At 39.5% G+C, this 16,975-nt stretch overlaps 2 protein-coding genes across 3 annotated transcripts in view; both read left to right on the top strand.

Moving 5' to 3' along the window:
- The first annotated feature begins 484 nt into the window (after positions 1–484).
- Positions 485–6,591, top strand: LOC127542331 (cytochrome c oxidase subunit 7B, mitochondrial). 2 transcript variants are annotated; one of them, XM_051967813.1, is made up of 4 exons: positions 485–626; positions 2,588–2,680; positions 4,088–4,212; positions 4,635–6,591. In XM_051967813.1, the coding sequence occupies exons 1-4, from the start codon at positions 587–589 to the stop codon at positions 4,710–4,712; spliced, it is 336 nt and encodes a 111-aa protein (XP_051823773.1). In that variant the 5' UTR covers positions 485–586; the 3' UTR covers positions 4,713–6,591. The 2 variants fall into 2 exon arrangements, with proteins under 2 accessions (XP_051823773.1, XP_051823774.1); XM_051967814.1 differs by lacking the exon at positions 2,588–2,680 and having other exon boundaries at positions 487–626.
- A 5,965-nt stretch (positions 6,592–12,556) lies between these two features.
- Positions 12,557–16,975, top strand: part of ATP7A (ATPase copper transporting alpha) — a 120,904-nt gene continuing 116,485 nt past the window's right edge. Inside the window, exon 1 of the mRNA XM_051969203.1 lies at positions 12,557–12,655. The gene's annotated coding sequence lies outside the window, so the exon portion shown is untranslated. The remainder of the gene's footprint in view (positions 12,656–16,975) is intronic.

Here is a 16,975-nt window from a genome sequence, read left to right on the forward strand (position 1 = left end):
ATCAAAGAATTAGAAGGAAGAACAAAACAAAACAAACTGCAGGGTGAGAAATGGGACTCGACCCCACGTCCCCATGCGGAAGATAGAGCACCCTATTTTGGGAAAGCAGAGACGCCACCTATAGTCTGACTGCACTGCGGTAAAATCTATTTGATTACATCATTGAAAAGGGAGAAGGGCTCTACGAAAAATTCCTGATCAGATTCAGGGTGCAGATCACGTTTTTTAACTAGGAGTAGAATTTTTTATCGTCCCTAACGATACCCTGCCCCTGCTTCCGCCCCCCCCTTTATATCTGAAGTTCAGAGGAGCTTCATTGGTTGAATTCACGATTGACAGTCTATTTTGTTGTCGCTGCTCGTTTCCTAAACTACATTTCCCATATGTCATTTCTCACTCCCTCTGCAGTAAAAAGTGCTGCAGTTCCGACGAGAAATCACAGGTATCGCGGGAGTTCCTTTTCCCCTTTAGTATGCGCCGCAGACGGCCATTTTGCTTCTCTTGACTTCTTGCAAGGGCGAAGCAACGCGCTTGGCGCGCTGTCGACAACCTGAGTCCCTTGTGGTTTCTTCTTGCTCTTTTGGCGATGTTCCCTCTGTTTAGGAGGGCCTTGAGCCGCTTCTCGGGTAAGCAAATTTCCTTTCTCTCGTAGACCGATTATCTCTCGAAAAGACAAGCGGAACCTTCCGATAACCTTGACTCCTTTTGTTCTCCTTCATCGGGGTTTCTTGGTTCTTTGGACAGCACCCTTCGCCTCAGTTTGCGAACTGTGCTGTCCAACAAGCCTGCAGGGGAAGAGGTCCTCCTCATATCTCTAGCGTTTCCCTGTTAACCCCGTTAGGTTTCTCGCCTCTCCGAGGAGCTGTCATTCCATGCCCTGATGGAAAAGGAAACCTAGCTAGCTCTCTGCTGACCTGGTGACCTTGGTAAAAGACCTCAGAAGGACCATTGGGGTGCTGCATGCCCCCTCCTAAAATTAATCCCGGGATGGGCACTTGCCTTCCCCCAGCCCAATTCTTCCTCTCCCCCCCCCCCCCCTGCTCCCCATGCTTTTGCTAGGGTCTCTGACTTTGAAGGGAAGGATGATCGCTCTCTAAGCATTCTCTTGCTTTCTTTATTTGTCAAGGATACCGTCAATTCTCCCCTAGGGGCACAAGGAATTAATTGCGCTTGCCAGGAGCATTTATTTTTCTGTACGTGAAAGGCTGCCCCCCTAAAAACTTTTCTTCCATCTCCTACCCTACCCCCCCCCCCACCTTGCCATTGTCCAAGACCTGGTCCATTTCGACTAGCGTGGGTTAAAATGTGTATTGCGTTCGAGATTGACGTTTAGAGTGTTAAACTGTTTTCTGTTCCCAATTTGACCAATAGTGTATGACCTTGAGCATCTTGTTTCAATGTTACTCGATCTAACCTTTTTTTCCTTTCTTTGCAGCTGTGGGCTGGGTGGGGTGGGGTTGAGGGAGTATGCTTGTATTATTGATTGTCATGCAACCTAAAGGCAGCTTCTAAGATGGCTACTAAAGATCTGGCTCAGCCCACCTTTGTCACAATGGAAGCCCGAATTCTTACCCCTGCAATGCGCTAGACTGGGAAGTCACATGATCTATGCAGAGCACCACCGCCCCTCTCTCCCCGCACCCCCTCCCTCCACCTGCCTGAGAAGAAATGCCTATCTTTAGAGAGGTCTAAATCTCTATTAAGGAAGGTTACATCTCTAATCAAGAAAGAGTCTTTATGATATTGCGAAGTTTTGTGTAGCCAATTTTTTTAGTCTTTCTAGGAAGATTTTGAATGAATGAATGAATGAATGAAGCTTTTCAACTCATTGTGTGCCAACCACTGTGCTAAGCGCTGGGGATATAACAAAACAAGAAACTCCTTTTCTTCCTGGAGCTTTCCAATTCTGATAAGACTACACATAAAAGAGCTAGAGTTAAAAGAGGGGCCAATTGGGGACTAGCTCTCTGGGGCCTGAGGGGGATGGAGTTTAAAAGGATGAGTTTCCTTTTCCCCCCTTTCCGCCAATTTATATGCGCTTTGCAGGGTGGCTCATGGTCAAGGTCTGATGTATATATATATATATGTCGATATATATGCGCATATATATATATGGAGATATATATCAAGAGAGACGGATATTTAAGCTGTTCAAAGAAATGAAATCTTAATGTTTAATCATCTTTTAAATAAAATTCTCTTCCTGTTTACTTGCTAGGAGGAAGGGAAGGAGATGGGTCTCATGGGGTCATGTGGACAACCTGGACTAATTATATCGTGATCATCCCGGTGCTATTTCATCATTAGCATATGGAGACCATGGTTGGATCTCATAAGAGACCACTTTACTTGTTTAAGAATAATAATATGTTTGTTAGAACTGGAAGTGGCCTTGGAGATGATCTAGTCCAGTGGTGTCAAACTCGATTAGAAATGGATCCCTGCTGGCCGAATATTATCTACAGTGTATTAAAATTTTATTTTGTGAAACATTTCCCAATTACATTTGAATCTGGTTTGGCCGCACTCGGGAGTTATATTGATGGAGAGTTTGACACCTGATCTAGTCCAACCCCTCATTTTACAGATGGGGAAACAGAGGCCCAGAGAGGGGAGGTCCCCAAGGACCTCACACAGCACAACTCCCAGGCCAGTGCCTCGCTGCCACTAACCTCAAGAGGTTAGTACAGTAAATTTAACTTTTAAATTTTATGCCACCCATAGAGCATGTTTTAAAGCCTAGCTGAATTCAAGAAATAGAGAGCTGGGGGGAAATAATTTGGGAAAGGGCATAAAGAAATTTATGCATGTTATTATGTGGTAATAGTGCAGTATCATCACATCCTAGCTGGGAGGGGGTAACAATATGAGAGTTAGTTTTAGAGTAGGAAAGGGCTAGGCCTTTTTTGTGTGTGTGTTTTTTTTTCTTTCTCTCTTTCTCTCTCCCCTCCTTTCCCCCCAGGCTTATACAGGATCATACATTTAGAAATCCCCTCATTTTACATGAGGCCTCTTGGGTTAAGTGTCTTGCCCAAGGTCAAAGGGAGGAATTTGAGTCCAAGTCTTCTGATTCCACTACATAGTGCTGCTGTTTCTATTGCTTAAATTCTGTGACAAAGGATCAATAAACCATCACTTAACATTCGTGAATAGAATGCTCCAAATATGGGGAAATAGGTTCTGTTCAAAGAAATTTTTTTTTAAATTTATATAGGTGTTGTACACATGGTGGGACTTTGAATTTATTTGCCCTTGCATCTCATAATTTGATGATATATCTCTCATTGTAGCATATTAACATATTTTTTCAGATGATACATCATAGTGGCCTTGGAACTGGGGAGACCTCAATGTCTTGGAGTTGAGGAAAAATCAATTCAGTTACTATTAATTGGTGTATACACATATGCAGAATACCATATTCCGCTCCACAGCTTACTCATCCTTGACTACCAATTAGTAGCTTAAATCCTAATAACTTTTGACACCCAAATGCCAAGTCTGGATCCTGATTTGGTATGTAGCCTTTGAGAACATTTTAGTTCACACTGCATAAGGATTTGCAGTAACACAAACATTTTATGCATGCTTCTGTTTTGTTCTACTAGATGTCCCTCTAAATTTAAACCTGATTTCACACTATTTGGAGGCAGTGCCACTAGTGAGAAGAGCATTGAGTTCAGGGCCTGGGTTCATATTCTTCCTCTGGACTTAATACCTGTGTGACATTTGGCAGATCACTTAACTTACCTGGGCCTCATTTTCTCATCTTTAAAATGAGGATATTCAACTAAATGATCTGAAGTCCCTTCTAGGTTCTAGATCTATGATCCTACAGTCTTATTTGAGGAAAAAGTGAGTCTTTTATTTTGGGTCTGGGTGAATTTCTCCATAGTGTGGTCATTCTGTGATTCTGTTTATCTCCCTTCCTACTTTGTTTTTTGCTTTTTTTATATTTTAACTTTAAGGAAACATGAGATATACAGTACCATAAAGCCATATACTTGTCCTTCATGATTATTACTGATAACAATCAAGTTTGCCCTGGTTTCCTGAAAACTGACATGCTTTTTTGTTTTGTTTTTAGTTCGCAGCTTTCAGCAAACTGTTGAAAGGCAGAACCATCAGGACAGGCTGCCTAATTTTCATGATAAGTATGGCACCCCAATATTGCTAAGTGGAGCCACTTTCTGTCTTGCCATTTGGGCATACGTAAGTACCATTGCATCCCCCTCTTAGTACAGAATTATTGCTAAGGGAAATGTGGGATGAAAGGGAACTTGCTATTAGATGAGAGTGCTTATCTCTTACATTTACCAGACTGTAAGTAACTAGGAGTTGATTATTTGCAGTTCTAACCAATGAAGAAAAGAGTCACAAGTTTCTGGATATGGGACATGATTGATTAGCTATGATGTGGCAGTGGAAAATAAAATTTTGAGGGAAAAAGTATCGAGTAAAGAAATGTGGGATCTGGGAAACTGAATGGGCAGTTTCCATGTATGTACACTCTTAATTAAATTAAAGAAGCCTGAATTTTCCTTTCCTTTACAAGGGAATTATAAAGCAAATTGGCTGGGGAGACCTGTCTGATGTTTGCCAGTGTATAACTGAGAGCCTTTTTACTCTTCTAGGCGGCAACACAGATTGGAATCGAATGGAACCTGTCCCCTGTTGGCAGAGTCGTCCCAAAAGACTGGAGAAGCCAGTAAAGGAGAAATTCCTTTTCAGCAAAGCTGGCATCATTCTGGATTCATTATTCCAGAATTATAATAAGAAGTTAAAGGTAGTCTGTCATCTACTGTAACGTGGCATTATTCATGTAATAAAATGCATTTGAAATCTTTGTTGTGTAGATCTTGTTCATTTCCCATATAACAAAAAGCCTGTGCTCCAATTAGCTTAATGGTCTTGTGAATGTATTAGTATTGATATTAAGGAGCACTGTTGCATTTCTACATTAGCTTTTCCCCTTCCCACCAAATGAAAATTTGGAAACCACAGAAAAGCTGACTTGCTGTACTTTTAACTTAAATAATTGAGAAGTAGCAGTGAGTTCACAAAGCTAAATCCTATGTTACCCGAGCTTCCAAGAATTTGATATCAAGGTAGCCACCCAATTGCCATTCACTTCCTACTTTATCTTCTGTTTAATAAGTCAAGGTGCTATGGAGCCTATAGGGAAAGATGTCTACTTCAAGAGTTCATAGAATTGGTGAGAAAGGGTCTCCATCCTGTTCAGCCCATATCTGACATAGTCATCTAGTCTCTGCTTACAGACCTCCATTAAGGGGAGAATGCAGTTTGCTTCTTTTATGACTTCCATCCCTAATTCTGCCCGTTCGGGCTAATCAGAATTTCTCTAATCCCTCCTTCAGAAAGCGCTTCAAATACTTAGATGAAAATGATCTGTTTAGTAGTTTGAATCTAGATTTTTATGGCTGTGTTCATGTAAATGTCTTACATTGTCATTTAAAAATGAAAACATTTGTGACCTTGACACTTGATAATGAAAATTGCCTTCTATCCCACCCCTTTGGAAAAGAAAAAGAAAACCCTTGTAACAAATATGTATAATGAAATAAAACAAATCTTTGGATTGACCATGTCCAAAAAAGTGTTGATATGTAACCTGAATCCATTACCTGTTTTGTCAAGGAGGTGGGTATTATGTTTCATTGAGTCCATTGAAACTGGTTGATCACTGCATTGATCAGAGTTCTTTGGTCTTTTAAAATTCTTGATAATGTTATTGTATAACTTGTTTTTCTTGATCTGCTCACTTCATTCTGCATTAGCTCATAAGTCTTCCCGTGTTTCTCTGAAAACATCTCCATTTCCTATAGTGCAGTAGTATTCTATGACATCGTTATTAGCATACTTTGTTAAGCCATTCCTCAAGTGATGAGTATTTCCTTTCTTTCCAGTTCTTTATCACCAGGAAAAAGTGTTATGAATATTTTTATTCATATGGGTCATTTTCCTTTTTTCTTTGATCTCTTTGAGGATATAGTCTTAGTAGTGATATTGCTAGGCCAAAGGATATGTGCAGTTTACTAACTTTTCACATTGTTCCAAATTAATTTCTATAATGGCTGGGCCAGTTCACAGTTCCACCAATTGTACATTACTGTATCCATTTTCCCACAGCCCCTCTGGCATTTGTCTTAACTTCTTGGTCAACTTTTGTAACCTGATAGTTGTGAGGTATAATTTACAATTTTCTAATTAGTGATTTGGAACATTTTTTCATATGTGTTTTGATAGCTTGGATTTCTTTGAAAACTGCATTTTTGTATCCTTTGACCATTTATCAATTGGGGAATGGCTCTTGGTCTTATTAATCTGAATCAATTACCTGTGTATCTTGCTAGAGAACCTTGCTGCAAAAATTTCCCAGTTCCCTTCCGATTTTCTCTGTATTGGTTGTGCCAGAACTTAGAGTTTATGTAATCAAAATTGTCCATTTCATCATGAATTGGCTTTTGCTAGATAATGCAACACTGGGGAAGGGGGGGTATATGTTATGTGCTTTGCTAAGTGTTTAAAAAATGTGCTTGATGTGCAAAATAAAATTTCATTGAAACCAAAGCAGATTAGTAGTATGTTTTTAAGGCAGGATATCGGCTGAAGTGTCTGTACATTGACTGTAGCAAATCATTTTCTCCTTTCAGTCTGGAAAATATTGCTTACTGTCACTCCAGAAATGGTATGTATCTGGAAGTAAAAATTTGGCATAAAAAGGCCCTGCAGATTCGATTGCTGATCAGGACACTAGTTGTACAATAGTTGTCTTGGCCATAATGGGCCTTGGTCTTCCCCTGTAAAATGAGGATTGGAAGAGATGCTCTCTAAAGTACTTAGTTTTAAAATTTAGGATTTTTTGAGATCATTTGGAAGAAATATCACTTAAAATATTAATATTAGCTAAAATTGCTAGAGAACTAAAATGTGAATAGAAAGGTGGTAGCTTAGCCAAGAAAGTATAAAGTAGCAACTCATTTTTAGTCTTATTTACTGAAACTACATCACGAGGAAATGCAAATAGTTAACAAAAACTAATAAGAGATTATTTTAGTGCATCCATTCTCTTAAGTCTTTCCCAAACTCTAAGAATTACCAATGGCATGTTTTCTTCATTTTGAAAAGTGAGGAAATAGATTTTTGAGGTTTGTTCATTAGCTGGAAAAGTCTTGGTTTCCACCTTACACTCTAGTCAGTTGAGAAAGTTCCTAAGTTCAGAAGTACCATTCTAGGATATTCTAGGTAGGGCAAACCAAGCCTCATTTAAAACCCCTTGCTAAATTGGATGCAGCCTACCTTAACATTTGTATCACTTTATTCACCTTTGCAATCTATCTTCCAGCGAAACTGTTCCATGTTCTCATTCTTCAAAGCATAATAAGCTATATTTATAATAGGGAACTGTTAGGTGTTAGGTACTACGCTAAGTGCCTTACAAATGTTAACTTTATCCTCACAACCACCCCTGGAGATAAGTCTTATTTTTATACCCATTTTATAATTGAGCAAACTGTCCGACAGGTTAAATGACTGTTCACACAGCTGATAATTGTCTGAGGTGGTATTGGAATTCCAGTCTTTCTAACTGAAGCTTAGAGGGATTAGGACAGGTTTCTTAAGAAACTTAGGAAGTTTCTTTAACTGGGGGCTGTGACCCCATAACTGAATGTGGGAGGAGAGAGGTTGATTTATCAGTAAATGTTTAATTTATATACCTATTTTATATGTCTATATACCCAGGGTTGAGTACAAATTTCTCAGAAAAAAATTAAGAAGTCCTTTCTTGAAGATGGGATTTTTGTGTTTTGTATGATTTCACATGTATAGTCAAAAATCACATTTCTTACCTTCTCAATGGATGAGGGAAGAACACATAGGATTCAGACCTCAACATAAAAGTTTAAAAAAAATTTTTTTTTAAAGGTGGGATTTTAGTTGACAGTTGAAGGAAGATAAGGAAATTGGGAGGCAGAGGTGAGAAGGGAGAGCATTTTAGGCATGGGGGACAGTAAAGAAAATTCCCAGAGCCAAGTTATGGAATACCTTGTTCATGGAACAGCATGGAGGCCGATGCTGGGCTGAAGAATCCATGGTGGTCAGAAGGCTATTTGTAAAGTGTAAGAAGACAGGAAAAGGTGGGAAGGAGGATAGGTCATAGAGGGCTTTAAACAGGATTTTGGATTTGAACTTGCAGGTGAAAGGAAACCATTTGAGTTTATTGAGTATGAGTTGAATCCATGGTTGAACCTGCAAGTTAACCACTCAGACCTTTGTTTTCTCATCTATAAAATAGGAACAACTTGTTTCCCAAGATTGTGAGAGAAGCACTTTTTAAACCTTAAAGTACTAGAGAAATGTGAAATGTTATATACACCAAAAAATAAGGTGAGAACTTGCAATGTAACTATTAGAGCTGAAAAATAAGATCCACCCTAGCTAGAGTCTTAAACATCATGCTATTTTAATGGTAGAAAGCCTTATTTCATGAACTTGATCATACTTGGGGTCAAGGGTTTGTTTATTTTTTTTTCACCCTTCAGATCTCCCAAGGAATAAAAAGATCGTTTCTTGTCACCTTGAGACTGTCACTAATTCTAAAGTTTGAAGGGTTCCTGAGGTCAGGTTTACCCTTTCTTTAAGGGTTTTTCTGTCCAAAAACCATCATTGACCCTTGTGCTACAAGAACAATCACTTTTTAAAGAGTTGAACTCTCCTGGCATATATATCATACAAATAACATGCTTTCCCTTTAATTTTTATCTTCCATTTAAAAATTTTTTTTTCTAGTAGGTATAGAGAGATTTGCTAGATAAACGAATATGAAGGGCATAAACCCTTTGGAAAAGACTTTGTAGATGTCAAGGGATATGAAGTATTTTAAGAATCAATGCAGTATTACTGAATTTCTCTATATTTTCACTCTAAAATGAAATTAATCCATTATCTGGGAACTGGTTGGCTATTGTCCTTAATCATCTGAAGAATAATGAGCATGGTGTATCTCTAAATATTGTTGGTGTCAAAAGGTTATTGGGTCTCAAATACTTAGGCACCCTTCAAATGCTATAGAAATTTTTAGAATTTACATCTTGTTTCTATAACAGAGACTTGAAAAACATTTTCAGGTCAGAAAGCTGAAAACAAGTTGCTGAAAAGAGACATAAAGGGGCCAGGAAGTAAGACACTTTACTTCTTAAGCAAAATCATGAGATGTGCAACAGGGGATATGACCTAGGTGGTATCTGATTGCTAGATAAGAAGCTAGGGCTTTGAAGCTGGGGATGATATACTTAGACCACTGAAGTGGAAGGCTGAGGACTCTTCCTACTAAGATATTTTTCCAGATCACCCTCCTTTGAGAGCTTAGTCAAAGAAACATTCTGATGGATAGATGCCTTGCTAAAAGGGTTCCACTGTTCAGTTATTTTCCAGTCATATCTCTTTGTGACCCTATTGAAGGTTTTCTTGGCAAAGATATTAAGCAGTTTGCCATGTTCTTCTCCAGCTCATTTTACAGATGGGGAAACTGAGGCAAATGGCATTAAGTGACTTGACCAAGGTCACACAGCTAAGTGTCTGAGACTACATTTGAACTCAGGAAGATGTCTTCCTGATTCCTCACCTAGTGCTCTTCCCACTGCACCCAAAATACATTCATTAAATGCCTACTATGTGCCAGACACTGTGCTAAGTGCCACAGATTACAGAGAATATAAATCCATTTCAGTACATTCCTTAAAGAAGCTCATAATCAAATTGGGAGGGTGGGATGAGGTATTTAATATGGAAACAGCTACATATAAACTAAATATAGTCTAGATAAATCAGGAGTTATTTCAGAGGGAAGACATTCTTTCAGAAGCTGGGACTTTGGCTGACACTCAAAGGAAACCAGCGTAGGTAGGAGATGGAGATGATGGCAGGAAGGAGGCCAAGTCTATTGGCTCTGAAAGGAGGTGAGAGTGCTTTCTGAAAAATTTTCAGGATTTAAAGTTTACCAGGGGTCCTCAAACTTTTTAAATAGGGGGCCAGGAGACTTACATGAACTGATGCTGGGTGAAATGAGCAGAAACAGGAGATCGTTATATACCTCAACAATGATACTGTTTGAGGATGTATTCTGATGAAAGTGGATCTCTTCGATAAAGAGAGCTAATTCAGTTTCAATTGATCAAGGATGGACAGAAGCAGCTACGCCCAAAGAAAGAACACTGGGAAATGAATGTAAACTGCTTGCATTTCTGTTTTTCTTCCTGGGTTATTTTTACCTTCTGAATCCAATTCTCCCTGTGCAACAAGAGAACTGTTCGGTTCTGCAAACATACAATGTATCTAGGATATACTGTAACCTATTCAACATGTAAAGGACTGCTTGCCATCTAGGGGAGGGGGTGGAGGGAGGGAGGGGAAAAATCGGAACAGAAGCAAATGCAAGGGATAATGCTGTAAAAAATTACCCTGGCATGGGTTCTGTCAATAAAAAGTTATTTAAAAAAAAAAAGAAAAGAAAAGAAATAAATAGGGGGTCAGTTCACTGTCCCTCAGACTGTTGGAGGGCCAGACTATAGTAAAAATAAAACCTTTGTTTTGTGGGCCTTTAAATAAGAAACTTCATAGCCTTGGGTGAGAGGAATAAACATCCTCAGCTGCTGCATCTGGCCCGCGGGCCGTAGTTTGAGGACCCCTGAATTTTAAACAATGTTCCAAACTTATGTCCTGGAAAAATTATGAAATGGTTTCATATGTTTGAGCCTTGAGATTCCAATCTTGGAGATTTGCTCCAAGGACATGAAAAATGTTCACATTTTTCTGTGGGGGAAAAAAGGAAATATAATGGATGACCACCATTTGGGGAATCATTGAACAAAATGTCTTGTATGAGTATAATGGAATGCTAATGCTTTTAAAATGATGACTTGACACTTAATACTTCCTAGCTGTGTGTGACTCTGGGCAAGTCACTTAAATCCAATTGCCTCAGAAAAAAAAAAAAAAAAAAAAAAAAAAAAAAAAAAAAAAAAAAAAAAAACCAGGAGAACTTCAGGGAAATATGTGAAGACTTATGAGCTGTTGCTGAATTTGCACCATATGCCTATAAAGATAGGGAGTAGAGCTGTGATTTCAATGAAAGAGGGAACTCCTGGAGGAGGAAAGTCACCCACCAAGGCAGATAAGATATCCTCTAAAACTCTGAGAGTTATGTAGACTAGAACACTAAAGAGTAACGTGATTTGCTTAGTGTCGTCTCACAAGTAGACTCTGAAGGCAGATTTTCTTAGCTTATAGGCCAGGTGTCTGTTTACTACGCCACTGTCTATAATATCAACTACATTACAGAAACACAGAAGTCTAGTTAAGGACCAATCTCCATCCTGGAGAACCAACTTCTCTGTTCTATATTTGGGGAGGGAGGAAGAACTATGAACGTGGATTCCAGCTCTGTTCTGGGGCAAGATCGGCTTTTCTTTCCTACAGGAGGAATAGAATATTATAAGAATAAAAGACAACAATAGCAGCAAGTTGTTTAACTTTTCTATTTTAGAATATACAGTAGCATTTTTTTTTTGTCAAATTGTGAGCTTTCTAAGACTGGGCTCTTGTTTCTTAAATGTGGGCTATGTTGAGATACCTCTAATTTTGTTCAGAAATGTAGGGAGTGAGTAAGGAAGTCTCCTGGGCTAAGTCTTCCGGTTACACTGCAGACATCCTTTTTCTCTAAAGCATGATGATTTAGCAAGAGTTTCTTGCTCAGAGACACCCTTGAGAAATCCATAAGAAATTGTGTGTATGTGTTATGTGTATGCTCCTACTGTTTTCAGAGATATTAGTCAATCATCTGTAAAATGAGGATAATGATAACATCTATCTCCCGAGGTGGTTATGAGAATCACATGAGAACAGATGCAAAGTACTTAGCACAATGTATTTACTATATGTTAGTTACCCATTCACCTGTCTAATCATTCATCTACCCATCTACCCTTTGTCTATCTGTGGGCAAGGGTACAAGGAATAGCTCTCATGCGCCCAGAAGCGTCGAATCTTTTATCTTATCTATGTATCTATAAATCTGTGTATGTACGTATCTATCTTCGTCTTCATCATCTATGTAATCTATCTAATATGGGTTATGGGATTCAAAAAACTTTACCGGAGCCGTGGGCTGCGTTTCCGCTTGGGAACGGTAGAGAGCGGGAGAGATCCGCGCCATCCACCGCCTTCCTCACTCCGCTAGCTCCCCGATCACGTGACCGATCTCCCTCTTCCCAGGGCTTCCCGCTTCCGGCCAGGGCATCACCCGGAAGTGCGAGTAGCCTGGGGAGGGGTGAGTGAGTGGCTGCCGCGGCGCCCGGAGGGGAGGAGGAGGAGGAGAAGGAGGAGAAGGAGGAGAAGGAGGAGGAGGAGGTGGGACGAAAAGGAGGAGCCGGAGCTGGAGGGGAGTTGGTGTTGGTGCTGGAGGTGCAGCCGCTGCTGCCGCCGCTGCCGCTGCCGCCGCCGCCGCCGCCGCCGCCGCCGCCGCCGCCTCCTCCGCCGCCTCCTCCTTCTCCCGGTGTGTGAGGCAGGACCGCGTCCGCCGGTCGCCGCGCCCCCTCAGCGCTGGAGCTAGGGTGCGGTGCGGACGTGAAGCCAGGTAAGCCCGGCGTGCCTCTTGGGGCGGGGGCAAGTGCGCCCTCCTGGGCTGGCTGTGGGGCCCTACTGATTGACGTGGGGGGCTGTATGGGGAGGAGGGGGACCCCGGCGCGAGCGCGCCCCGGGCGAACTAACTCCCTGAAGCCCCTGTCCTGGCCAGGGTTCTGCCCGTGCCCCACCCCCTCCGGGCACTTTGCGGGGCGCCTGCCGCTGCCGCCTCAGCTTTAGGGGCACCCCTTTGTACTTTGGGCAGGATCCCGAAAAGAGGAGGCGGCGGGGCACTCGTCTTGTTCGGAGATCCTGGTTTAAAGAGGGAGGGCATGCACGCTACTGGGTGCATGGGAGCGTATATTCCTTGTATCCTTGCCCACAGAAATAAGACATCTCGAAGTTATCGCTCTGCCTGGATACCAAGTCCGAGGATCGAGCTCTGTTTCTGTCTTTCTGTTTCTTTCTCTGTCATCTTCTTTTACTGACATTGACTGAAGCCCATTCCAAGCTGGGAGCAAGGAACAAGGATTTCATAAATCATTTTTTCCTCCCCGATCTCATCTTTATCTTGATTGTTACCTCTTCAGCTGTGGACATTGGCAGATTTTTTTCGGCTCCACCAAGTACCGTAGGTGATAATGAGACTTGAGAAAATTAAAAGAAGTAAAACAGGGTCCTTGCCCTAAGGGAAGTTAGCCTTTTGGTAACTGAGTCCTAGTTAGGACAGCAACCACGGATTGCCACAGTCCTAGGGATTGAGTCACCGGGCAGCCAATCTTGTCCTTCCTTTAGGACTTTTTGAGTTTTGCTTTCTTATTTCAACATATCCATCATCTGTGTTATCATTTTCTGTGTGGGATGGTAGGTAGAACACTGGATCCGAAGTAGAAAATTTGAATTCGAATTCCTGCTTTGACACTTGCCAATTTTGTGACCTGAGCAAAACTTACCTCTTGATGTTTCACTTTCTTTCATCCTAAAAACCTCCATGAATGGAGTCCATCGAAAACGGGGATTTTGTGGTCCCCTACATTTTGGGAACATTTATAATTGGGTAAAATAGTTCCTCATAATTTCTTTTATGTTTTCTTCACTGGTTGTGAATTCACCTTTTTCATTTTTGTCGTTGGAAGTTTGATTTTCTTCTTTTTAAATAGGTTAGCTAATGGTTTATTTTTCTTAAACAGTTCCCAGTTCTATTTATTATTTTTTTTTCTTGCTTTCGGTTTTATTAATCTATTGTTTGATTTTCAAGATTTTTATTTTGGTGTTTAAGCGAAGGTTTTTATTTTATTGGTTTTCTAGTTATTTTAGTTTTATGTCCAATTCATTGATCTGCTCTTTCATTTATTGATTGAACCTATTTAGTGTTATCCCATTTTCCTCTCAGCACTGCTTTGACTGCATCCCTAAATTTTTGGTATGTTATCGCATTGTTGTCCTTATCTTTGATGAAAGTGATTGTTTCTGTGATTTGTTTTTTTGATCCAATGTAAGTACTTAATAAATGCTTTTTCACTCATTCATGTTAGATGTCTTTTTTTTTTCTTTAAGGTTTGCAAAACAGTTTGTATAGTCTTGGTTCTCGGGCAACTATATAAAATGCCAGTGAAACAACACTTGAACTAACAACAGATTATTCACTGTGGTCAATGAATCTCAATAGAGTTAAACAAAACTTAGGTAATTTCTGTAGAGCATTTGCTATATTTGTTATACAAAAAAGAAAGAAAGATATAATGACCCACTATTACAGCCTTGTCAGTGTTTCAGATATAAGCAATCATGGCTCTCGGAGTGTAACTATATAATGCCATTATTTACTGGATTATAAATCCATGCAAACTCATACCAAAAAGGGAGAAAAATACAATTATACTCATACTATTGCTTATTATGAGTATATTACATACTCATACTATTTCTTTCTTCTTACTAAAGAGTTGCTTTTATTTAAAAATTGCTCTGGACATTTAAGTTTTCCAAAATCACTCAAGTACTTTGAGTAGGTCCCAGAATCATACACATTTCATTTCCTTCTCATCTGCTCTCCATTCTCAGTATTACTGCTTTTTCTTACATCTCTCAGTTTCGACTGCTTCCTCTAATGCATTTTACTCATCTTAACTTTACTTACTTACATCTTAATGGGAAACAGCACAGAGCCTAAGCTCTACTTTCTAGGCAGCTTAACATTAAATAAGGAAACCCCCAAAGTACCACTGGCCTTCTGCATTTGGCTTAAAGTGTTCTTTTTCATTGCAGAATTGTGTTTAGAAGGACTGAAATTTATTCCAAGTAGAGAGCAAGAGTTAATTAACCCTGACTGTGACTTATACTTTGAAACAGCTCCAGGCTGGATGTTACTATTTTATATCCTCCCTGATGACTGGCTCCTTTTATCTAAATATTAAAGCACTTGACAAACACTTTAAGGTTCTTAACCTGTCTGTGGGGAAAAGGACTCCATTTGCAAGTGGGGAAGCAGGTTATGATGGGTAAAGGTTTGCGGCAGGTGAGCTACACAGTCCTTAGAAGAATTTGGGCATGGGAGTTGAGTTTTGACTCACTATTCTCTTTACTTAACCACTATCCCAATTTCTTTTATTAAGAAGGGGTAATACTAGTTTGCCATAATCTTTTTGTGGTCTATATGAACCAAGAGCAAGGTCAATTTTTAGTCCATGGGTAACATTCTTAAATGTTACCCAGGAGTCTTCTGGTTATGTGATCATTTGCTGGCCTAATTCTTGAGATAGTACAGAAGCACAAATATCGTTCCTTTAGATGTTTCATCAGAGTGAGTGGTTTTTTTTGGTCCGCAAAAACATTTCTAGATTTTGCTCTATTGACTTTCTGGATGGAAGTAACTTCATCTAGGTGAGCTCGAGAAAGCCCTTGTTAAAGCCTGTTTGGATTATAATACAGTATTTCCTTTCTTAAAGGAAATAGTTATTTTCTTTCCATTCTACTTTAACTAGCTATATGTTTCTTCCATCTAGGCTTAGTTAGCATCATGTAAGTACATCTCACAAAGGGAAATGTCCATTTTTTAAACTAAAAAAACCACACACACACAAAACTCCAACAAACCTTAGCCATAAGGTAGGAGGAAGCTGGGAGTCTAGACATACTGGTCTTTTACCAATCAATACATTTTAAATGTTAGCATGAAAAGGATGTTTCGTCTCTCAGTGTGGTTCTTTTAGCCTGGCTGACTATAGTGATAACATTTGAAAGCTAGTTGATTTATTTTTAAAATGACATTTTAAAAAAGGTATTTTATATTATTACCCACAGGTATAGCTTTGTTTTTATTTTTATTTTTTACAGTTTTTATTTTATTTCTCTCAATTACATGTAAACAAAAATTTCTAAGATTTGAGTTGGTTTTAAATATTGAGTTCCAGATTCTCCTCCTCCCTCCTTCCCCTCTCACTTCCTTTAAAAGGCTAGCAATTTGATATAGATCTACATGTTTAGTCATGCAAAACACTTCCATATTAGACATGTTGCAAAAGGAAAACACAGGCCAAAACCCTCCAAGAATAATAAAGTTTAAAAGTATGCTCCCATCAGACTCCATCAGTTCTTTCTTTGGATGTGGATAGTATTTTTTCACCATAAATACTTGGGAATTATCTTGGATCATTATACTGCTGAGAATAGGTAACTCAGATCATTGTACATTATATATTGTGAATTACTATTATCGTATACAGTGTTCTGGTTCTGCTCACTTTGTGTCAATTCATCTAATTCTTTCCATGTTTTTCTGAAAGCATCTTGCTCGTCATTTCTTTTTTTTTTTTTTTAATAACTTTTTATTGACAGAACCCATGCCAGGGTAATTTTTTTACAACATTATCCCTTGCATTCACTTCTGTTCTGATTTTTCCCCTCCCTCCTTCCACCCCCTCCCCCAGATGGCAAGCACATTTCTTTTTTTCAATTAAAGCTTTTTATTTTCAAAACAACACATGGATAATTTTTCAACATTGACCCTTGCAAAACCTTGTGTTCCAAAATTTCCCCCCTCTTCTCCCTCCCATCTCCCCTAGATTGCTCATCATTTCTTAGAGCACAACAGTCTTCCATCACAATTATATATCAGAGTCATCCCCCAACTGATGGGCATCCTCTCGAAGTCTAATACTTTACCACCGCAAAAAGAGCTGTTAGAAATATTTGTGTAAATATAGGCCCTTTTTCTTTTTCTTTGATCGCTTTGGGATACAGTGGTATTACTGGGTCATAGGGTACGCATAATTTTATAGCCCTTTGGACATAATTTCAAATTGCTCTCCAAAATGGTTGGATCAGTTTACAG

Source organism: Antechinus flavipes, chromosome X (genome assembly GCF_016432865.1).
Source record: "Antechinus flavipes isolate AdamAnt ecotype Samford, QLD, Australia chromosome X, AdamAnt_v2, whole genome shotgun sequence".
Classification (NCBI taxonomy): Eukaryota; Metazoa; Chordata; class Mammalia; order Dasyuromorphia; family Dasyuridae; genus Antechinus; species Antechinus flavipes.

Coding starts and splice junctions, on each gene's coding strand:
- LOC127542331 (XM_051967813.1), top strand. CDS start 587: ATGTTCCCTCTGTTTAGGAGGGCCTTGAGCCGCTTCTCGG. Junction 627..2,587: donor GGCCTTGAGCCGCTTCTCGG/GTAAGCAAATTT, acceptor CTCATTTTACAG/ATGGGGAAACAGAGGCCCAG. Junction 2,681..4,087: donor GCTGCCACTAACCTCAAGAG/GTTAGTACAGTA, acceptor TTTTGTTTTTAG/TTCGCAGCTTTCAGCAAACT.